Raw genomic sequence first — 9,096 nt, 5'->3', positions numbered from 1 at the left:
AAAGAATATCGTTGAATGGAGCGACACGTGAACCACACGCACGGTCTAAAGTGTGTGTGTGACATGCGCCACCGCAAAGGGAGCCTACTGCCACCACGCGCGACATTTATGGAATCAGGGCCATCGGTTTCTTCAAACTCGATTGTCCACTGTACTTCCAGGGTGGCGCGTGTCTCTCACACGCCACCACAGTTCCTGTGTTTACTTTTTTTTGTTTCCTTTAAAGTTGAAAATGCACATCCACAACTTTCCAAACTGTATTTCGCTATTTTCTCATCCTTCTCATCCTTTTTGTCAGTTCTGCCATGATCTGGGTCGGAGGTCCCGCAAGAGTGCTGCTAGGGTTATTTTTTCTTCTTGGTTATTTGTTGTCATACGTTCTATGTTGAACTTGAACAAGTATGCCTTTAGAATCTCATATTCTTTATGTTTGATGGTCAAGAGGTATGCCACGGGGTGCCTCTTCCTTTTGCTGGCCATAAACTATGTGAGGAACAGGTGAGCCAACTCCCCGAAGCTGTCTATTGATCCAGGCGTTAAAGACTTGAACCATACTCTTGTCAGTCCCTTTAAAGTTAACAGGAAAGCCCTAAAAGTGACCTCCCCAGGAAAACCTTGCAGAGTCATGTGGGTTCTGAAGATCTCCGGGTGTTCGAGGGGGTCACTGGTCCCATTGTACATCTCTGTGAGGGAAACTCGAAACTTGGGTGATAATGGCACAACCATCACCTCTGCATTGTAGGGTAAGCAGGTGCTGGTGAGCAGCTCGTCTACTAATGATGATGTGCCCATCCTTTTCGTCATTTCTTCATACTTCTAATTGAGGTTACACAGTTCGTCCTCCATGTTCTTCCTCTCTTCATCAGCGTTACCTACTCCTTCGGCGTTTTGGAATTCCACATGCTCGCTATTACTTGGTCCTGCATCATTCTCTACTTTATTTATGTCTACCCTGAGGGTCTCGTTTTCTTTCCAAAGAGTCTCCACTTCCGTGGTTAGCTTGCCTACCACTTGCTCCATCCTCGTGAGTCTTGTTTCCATGTATGCCAATGTCACTTTTTCTTGTCTGCGAGTTGCAGGTTGTCGCAGGCATATGAATGACATGTGAAGTCTATAAAGATCCCTTAGACGGCCCCACTATTAATGTCATATTTCACACACCTAAGCTTGATTCCAGCAACCCGGGTCGAGGGCTTGCTTGATTCCAGCAACTCGGGTCGAGGGCTTCGTGCATACACACAAATGAAGATAAGGGTGGCTCAGTGGTGTCCAAGGAGCCTCCGATACCTAAGTTAGTTAATCTTCTTAGTAAATTGTCTGAGAGTGTGAGAATTCAGAGAACGTCTTTCGTACCTGGGGGGTCGGTTTTATACGAGATTTTTAGGGGGACATCATGTACCCTGTGTTAGGGAGTTCATGTCATTGCCACTTTAGCCCTGTCAAGATCATTTTAATGCAGTGTGGAGTTTGGGGTGGCGCCATCAATGTGGCGCAGAGTCCGGGGGATGGCGCCATTAATGCGGCATTGCTCCTCAAGTGGCATCTTACCGATAGATGATCAGCGTCGTGTTCCCCCATACCCTCTGTTAGGGAATCAAGGGTAATCCGTGTTTCCTGCCCATTTGTCGGTGCAGGTATTCGAGTACTAAGTGTCACTGGGGGTGCCAGGGGTGGCGAGTCCCATTTATCATTATCAATTGCCTTTCCCACGTGGGGCTTGCCTCTCATGTTGGTGCAGTTCGCGGGCTGGGTATCTAAAGTGGTGTTTGGGACCCCTTAGGGAATGAGGCTTGGGCTAGGTTGGGCCCATCGTTGTCCTGTATGGGCCCATCCCAAAAGCCGTGGGGGCGGGGATTTTCCTCACATAATATATATAATATAATATAAGAATTAAAAATATATATACCGATCCAATTCGGTTCACATTGGTTTTCAAAATATAAAAATTGGTTTCAATTCGGTTTCTATTTTAAGAACCGGTACCAAACCGAACCCTTTGGGATTTTTCCAATTTACCATTTTACACGTGTGACACTACATAAATTGAGACTTGAGAGCTGGTTCCTCTAATGTTTGTTCTCCTCAAAATTAAGTTTTTATTAATAACTTGATATTAATGTTCATGTTCAAGTTTCAAACTTCATGTTATATTAATTTTATGTTATAATATTAAAATTCATATTTTATATTAAATGTTATATTAATAAAATTATAAGATTAATTTTATATTATAAGTTTAATAGGCATGAATAATAAGATTAAAATTTCATGTTATACTAATTAGCAATTTAGTATATAATTTTTATAATATAATATATAAATATATATATACCAGTTCGGTTTGATTCACACCGATTTTCAAAATATGAAAATTTGTATTGGTTTCGATTCGATTTCCATTTTTAAGAATCGGTACTAGACCATACCAATTACGAACCGGATTGAACTATCGGTTTGATTTGTTCAACCTAGGACTGTTCATCCTGGTTTCTACCCAGGAATCCGGGTATACCCGGACTGAGTCAAACCCAGATGAACCCGAGTTTTTAAAAACCCAGATTCCAGGTTCAGGTTTGAAACTTTTTTTTTTTTTTTTACATAAAAGCCTAGCATTTTCCTCTCATCATTGTATATTAATTCTAGCATTTTCTTCATTATCCAACATATCAAAATATTTAATTAAAATGAAAGAAATATGTAAAAAAATGTTGGAATTGATATAAAGATTTCTATTTCAATAAGTAACCAAGTTCTCTCCACGTTTGCATCGCATATTCATAATTCCGCACGAAAAATGATGCACGTATTCGAACAAGCTGCGAGTCTTAATGACTATAATTCCTAGGCTACCCTCCACAATTTATAGTTTCTCAAGAAAGAAGAAATAGAAACAAAGTGACAAGTGACTATAATTACAAAAACTGAAATAAGAATTTGATGTGATGTAACTTAATTAGATTAATAATGCACGGGAATTTATATCCGCTTTTGAGCAACATTACTTTCCACAAATGGTGGAGCTGTGGAGGTTCGGAAAAACTCAGGAGATTTAAGAACAGAAAACATAGTAAAAACCCAGACCTAGGAGGTTCAAAAAGTTTTGACGAACCGGGTACTGGATTTTAAACCCAGTACCCGGACCGGATAGGTCCGGGTTTGGGCAAACTCGTTAATTTATTTATTTTCTCTAGAAGCTATGATCACGATGCCGGCATCCGTTGAATCGATTGTAGTGACGCATTAATTGGTGGGCCGGCCCAAGATGATTTTTTTTTTCAAATTAATTTTTTTACAGCTATTTTATATAGCGCATTTTACAATGAATAAATATAATTATATCATTTCGGTAATTTTATTTTTTCATCAGCCAAAGTTTTTGATCCTCCCTGACTCCATGCATTTTTCTTTTTTGCCTGTATATATAGAAAATGCTAGGTTGCCCTGGTTTTGCCTCCTGGATTTGACCTTTTGTATATTTTATTTTTTTTAATGGTTACGAAAATTATTACTAGTAAATTTGTATATTTTTTTAAGTGTTTAAAGATATTTGAAAGGAAAAAAGGTACTTCCTGTTCAACTTGGCTGATGAGACCCGAATTGGGATTATATGACTTTCATTATATAGCGAGATAGGCAAAGCCGTCCATCCATGATTCCATTTCAGGACATATTACAAAATTTACAAGTTTCCCTTTCAGAAGACAGTATACACGGTTTGCATTCACTGCTGTTTCGGCTGCAGGATTTCAAGGAATGCTTGCCCTTGTCTATATGTGCATCCCACGGCCCGAGGCATGGAGTTAGGGCCACTTTAAGAGGCACTATCGGCCAGTATCACCTCATCTTGGTCAATATTTTTGCTCCCATCTCTCTTCTTCCCTTTCTTTGGTTAAGTTGATATGCTAAACCCATGTTTGCTTAAGGACAACCGACGGGGATAAAGAAGCAGCCTCATCATAAAATCCTCAAATGATCTTATGCAAGATAGAACAAATCTAAATGTTGTCAAAAGGCTCTGTAAAATTGAACACTGCTGGTAGCAACAAATTAAATCACACAAGCTAGAAGGTACATTGATCCATCTGCATGGGATTTAACGATTGATTGACTGGTCTCAAGTTCTCAACAACCAATAGAAGACAATAGGAGCACCAAACAGTTACGTGTACATCAATTCATACAAGCAATCTTCCGCTTGGACACTCATTGCACAAGCGGTAGCCCCCAGGTAAGTATGTTGTTCTGTCTCAACTCTGCAGGGCTTCAACTGACGGTCAATGACCATATACATGTGGGATCATCAACCAGATTCTCCCAGAAGCATGCGTCAGGAAAATAAGGATATGGCTAACATTACCACCTCAAGGCATTATCCACCTTTAGCTTGATAATGACTAAAAATCAAGAACGCGATAGCACGCCTTTTGAACTGCAGATTCAAATGCAAGACGTACTTAGAGTGAGTTCGCATGTCATAACTTATTCAAGTGTTCTAGCTTCCAAAGAACTAACGCACAGCCACATGCACAGAGTAAAATAATATGGGAAAGAAGCCCTTATAATGTCAAACTAAACATCATCGTGCTGCATAATTGGCAGTAAACATGACTGTAGAAATATGAGATTAGTAAGAAAATAGAAAATGATTCAAGTTCCCCACTATTCTGAAGGAGTTACCGCAACAAAATATTAAAAAAAATCTTTTTTTTTATAAGTAAAAGAAAAAGAACCTCTTAAAATGGATACCATGGAGTAAAACTTGTAAAAGCTCGGAAAGTAAAAAAAAAAATCATCTTTCAGAAATAATTTTGATGTGGATTTGATAGGAAATTATATTTGGAAGACAGAATTCAAATATATGAATAGACGAGTATGTGGGGAGTGTAGTAAAGATAACTCTAGCAACATAGACGGGGCCTGCTTCCCATTCATTCTTTTATAAGGATGCTCTTTGGCTAGTCAATAAGGCGTATTGTTTTTGCTTCTATAATAGAGGCGCTGTAATGGGCACTTGGCTAACGAATAAGGCATCCAGAGAATAATAGTCGAAGATGTGATGAACCAAGGAAATGACGCTAAAGCAAGTAACAAGCTACAACATCAATAAATGAAATATATATTAAAGAATGCAAACAAAAGAAGGGGTAAACTGTATATTCTACAATCAAACTACTTGTCACTATTACAGTGAAGTTTAAGGGCCAGTTTGGGAACACAACTGTTCTAAAATGTTCTCAGACTACTTTACTACTATTTACAAACTATTCACTAACTATTTCACTACTATTTACATATCATCTGAGATACTCTTAGGGGACGTTTGGTAATGTTTTTCATCTCATCCCATCTCATTTCATTTCCAAACATTACTCAAATACAAACACTTTCAAACTAATGATTACAACTTTTTCAAACTAATCATTACAACTTTCCCAAATTTTAAAATAAAATATAAAAAAAAATTCAACTTTTTCAAATCCCAAAACAAATATAATATTGAAAATTTTTTTCTAACAATATTTTAACTTTATAATATTTTTATTCAACTTTTTCTCACATTTTCCAAAACCTTATAAAATATCATAACTCAAACTATTTTATTACAATTCATAAATAATTTCACTACTATTCACAGATTTTTCATTTCATCTCATTCCCCAAGCATCCGTATCCAAACGGAGCCTAAAAATCAAACCTTATAAAAATTGTAGGATTCAGAGATGTATTGAACCTAGTAGATGCTCCTAGGTTCAAATATCAATGGCAATGATAAGTTTAATTGAAAGGGTAAATAACAAACCTAGGAATTGTCCCACGGCGACGTGGGTCATATTCTGTCGCTTGCCGAAGAGCTCTTGCAAAAGCTTTGAAGGTTGCCTCAATTATATGGTGAGAATTTCTTCCAGAAAGCTGTTGTCATCCACAATCAAAATGCTGTTAAAAAACTTAAATTGGAGTGAAAAGCCGAATACAATTACTGCTGACATTCCATTACTTGTTTTCTCTTTTTGTCAATTTCTTTTTTCAATGGAGCTCTACATACTTCCCTTTGCACTAGGGCTTTGCCATTTCCTATTCTTTCAATTCTATTGTATGCTTATCATGAAAAAGAGAAATGCTTTCAGTTCATTACAAACAGAAATCATGGGCATAATTACTAATAATTAGAAATATAAGAATAGGATGGAAGTGAATGGTAATGCTCAAAATAACATTAAACATCCATTCGCATAAAAGAATCGAGTATATAGAGTTCATCAAGTACAAAGTGCATGAACCATTACTCCAGTATTTTTTTTTTGTTTCAAAGAATCTAATGATCGAGAATAGTTAGACGAGTTCTCTGACAATGTTAAGAAGCTCCGCGTATTATTACCTGGCGGATGTGAAGTGTCATGCCAGAAGTATTCACCAGTGACTGGAAAAAATGCTCCACCAACTACAAATAAGAGTTCCAAACAATTCATTTCCTCCAGTAACAAGTTCAGGAAGAAAACTAAAACAAAAAACACAGATACTAGACTCTATAAAATTGAATGAAGGGTACATTTTAAACTCTAAGAATACCAACATTTTATCAATTTGCACCTTAAACTGCCAAAATTTTCAATTAGCACCTCAAAGTACCACTTTTTAACAATTTGTCAAAAAGTGGTAGTTAGAGGTATAAATTGAAAAAATGGTAGTAGTATGGGGGGTTGCAAAATGCACTTTCCTGTAAAATTGCATAGGTGCACAAACTTTCACATTTTGTCAATGTCTCAGCGGGGGTAGTTCTAACACTGCCCCAGAGATGAATGGTAAATGGAGACATCTACACCGTGTGGAAGTAAACAAGAACATCACCTACCTGAGTGTCATATGTTCCGACTCTCTGAGTAGGTATTTGCAGATCATAACTTAAATGCGGTCGTCCAGATAAATCCTGAACAAACAAGTTCCTATCATTAAGTAGTGATTTCAAACATCAAGAGGACTTGAATATAAATTCAAGTTGTCAGCTTTCAGGCTCTCACATATAAATTCACCTAACACGTAAAAGAAGATAAGCATCAGAAAGCTGTCCTAAAGACAATCTTCTACCACTTGATTTGTTGTATGGATCTACACGAATACCATTTTTTTGTAAGTGATCAACACTAACACCTCAAAAAGAAGACTAGCTGTACATAGCACTTTCAAAGTCGCTTTGTTCTCAAACTACACAATTCTTTAGAGGATAATTAAGAACCCAACAGCCACAATGTCCTAATTCGGATTTGTCAAAATTTTACAGCATACGATATAAGTTGGTGATAGCAAACCAATTTCCAATATGTGCAAAAAAAAGGGGCTAATCTTATTGTCAGTATATTTTTCAACAGTTGGTTTGTGTGGACAGTCAAGTTGAACCTACCAGCACAACGTGTATTAGTGCTTCATCAAGAGGGGCAGAGAAGTCACCAAACCGATTTATTCCTTTCCTATCACCAAGTGCCTGCAAAAAAGCCTGCCGACCAACCAGAACTAACTTATTACATCTCATACCCAGCAATACCAACAGGATGATCCAAAAATGAAGCTATTGAAGCAATAGGCTTTGGATGTCTGATTTGGTCCATTATGTCAAATACAATATTCTCAAGTAATGTACATAAGTAAAACTATTTCAAAGACATTTTTTTCTGTAAGTAAAATCTAATTCAAAGACATGTGAGACTAGATGTATAACTGGATAAATAAACTAAATTATGGAAACAACTAAAATTAATTATTATTTTTTTTATAAGTAAGATTTTATTGATAGTAAAAGGAATAGCCCAAGCACACAGGGAGACCATCAAAGAAACTTTTTTATCTTCATAGCTTATAATAAAAAAAATGGACTGCCTCAATTTCAGTAACATACAGACAAACCATAAGTCATAACCAAACAATTGCTATAATGTTTTTATTTTCAATACCGTTCCAATGGCAAGAGCAACATCTTCATTTGTGTGATGATCGTCAATGTGGATGTCCCCAGTAGCCTTCACATGCACATCTAATAGCCCATGCGAAGCAAGTTGCTAACATGAAACAAATAAATATAATCATCAACCTTTTCCTATAAGAGAGATAAAGAGCCTGCCCAAATAGAGTAGTAATTCTTAAGTGAGTTTTCCAAACCATTCCAGCATAATGAGCTGGAAGTGGAGTGCGAAGAAATATATATATATATATATATATATATATCGAAAAATATTTTATCTTTGCAGGGAAATCATAAAATGCTGAGTAGAATTCGCTTTTGCTCTTCCCTGAACCCACCAAGAAAGCATTTTCTAAAGCTAAACTAGCTACATCCAAAGATAAAAAGCCAGCACCGTTCGTAAAAAACTGAAATTGGAAACCAAAACTAAGTGCAGCTAAACCAAGATTGAGAAAAAAATTAGGAAATCAGTAAAATCAAAGCAATTTTTAAAGCTCAAATCACTAACATCCAACATGTGATCCAGGAAGGGAATCCCAGTATTGTTCTCAGCAATCCCTGAACCATCCAAATTTATTTTCACCGACACATTGGTCTCCTTCGTGACCCTTTTGACCTCCCCAATCCGAGCGTTTATCGTTGAGACATTCTCTTCGAGCGATGCAGGACAGGAAATAACTCTGTGTGGGTCCTCAGACATTCTCAGGAGCAGGCCGTGATTCAGTGAGAAAATTGGGCGTTGAGCAAAAGATGTGAGAGTGGAAGCGAGGGGTCTCTGAGAAATCTTCACCCTAGATTTTAGCATAGGAGAAGAGGTGGGATGGTACACAAGACGAAGAGCTGCGACCAGCTCCATGTTCAGAAAATAGAAAACAGTACCTCCCCGAGAGATTGATATGCTGCAGTTGCACAAGGCAAAACTCAGTCTACCAAAAACGCACCGTTTGTTTGTTTGGAATAATGGTAGGGTAGTAGGGCTGCCTAAATTATAACTTATTATTTAAATTGAGGATTAAGTGATAGTTTTCATAGTTTTATGGTCATATTGTAAAATGAATAATAGTTTAGAGAAAATAAAACATAAATTCTTGTCAATTTCTTTAATGGCTATGCGTATAACAAGTGGGTCAAGGAAAAATAGTTAG

General features: G+C 37.1%; 1 protein-coding gene across 1 annotated transcript; it reads right to left on the bottom strand.

The window, feature by feature from the left end:
• Positions 1–4,000: 4,000 nt before the first annotated feature.
• Positions 4,001–8,841, bottom strand: LOC109005846 (imidazoleglycerol-phosphate dehydratase, chloroplastic). Its single transcript, XM_018984910.2, has 7 exons — positions 8,460–8,841; positions 7,944–8,048; positions 7,397–7,489; positions 6,851–6,925; positions 6,377–6,439; positions 5,801–5,910; positions 4,001–4,429 (listed from the first exon to the last, which is right to left on the bottom strand). Exons 1-7 carry the CDS (start codon positions 8,805–8,807, stop codon positions 4,402–4,404), a joined length of 822 nt encoding a protein of 273 aa, XP_018840455.1. The 5' UTR covers positions 8,808–8,841; the 3' UTR covers positions 4,001–4,401.
• Between the last annotated feature and the right edge of the window lie 255 nt (positions 8,842–9,096).

The sequence above is a fragment of the Juglans regia genome, chromosome 12 (assembly GCF_001411555.2).
Source record: "Juglans regia cultivar Chandler chromosome 12, Walnut 2.0, whole genome shotgun sequence".
NCBI lineage: Eukaryota > Viridiplantae > Streptophyta > Magnoliopsida > Fagales > Juglandaceae > Juglans > Juglans regia.
This window is presented reverse-complemented; position numbering and strand designations above follow the sequence as displayed.

Bases quoted from the DNA above. Each gene is read 5' to 3' on its own strand.
- LOC109005846 (XM_018984910.2), bottom strand. From the start codon at position 8,807: ATGGAGCTGGTCGCAGCTCTTCGTCTTGTGTACCATCCCACCTCTTCT. The intron at 6,926-7,396 runs GTAGGTTCAACT...TTGTTTGTTCAG, and splicing joins CACTAATACACGTTGTGCTG to GATTTATCTGGACGACCGCA. The intron at 4,430-5,800 runs GTTTGTTATTTA...TTGAATCTGCAG, and splicing joins CGCCGTGGGACAATTCCTAG to TTCAAAAGGCGTGCTATCGC.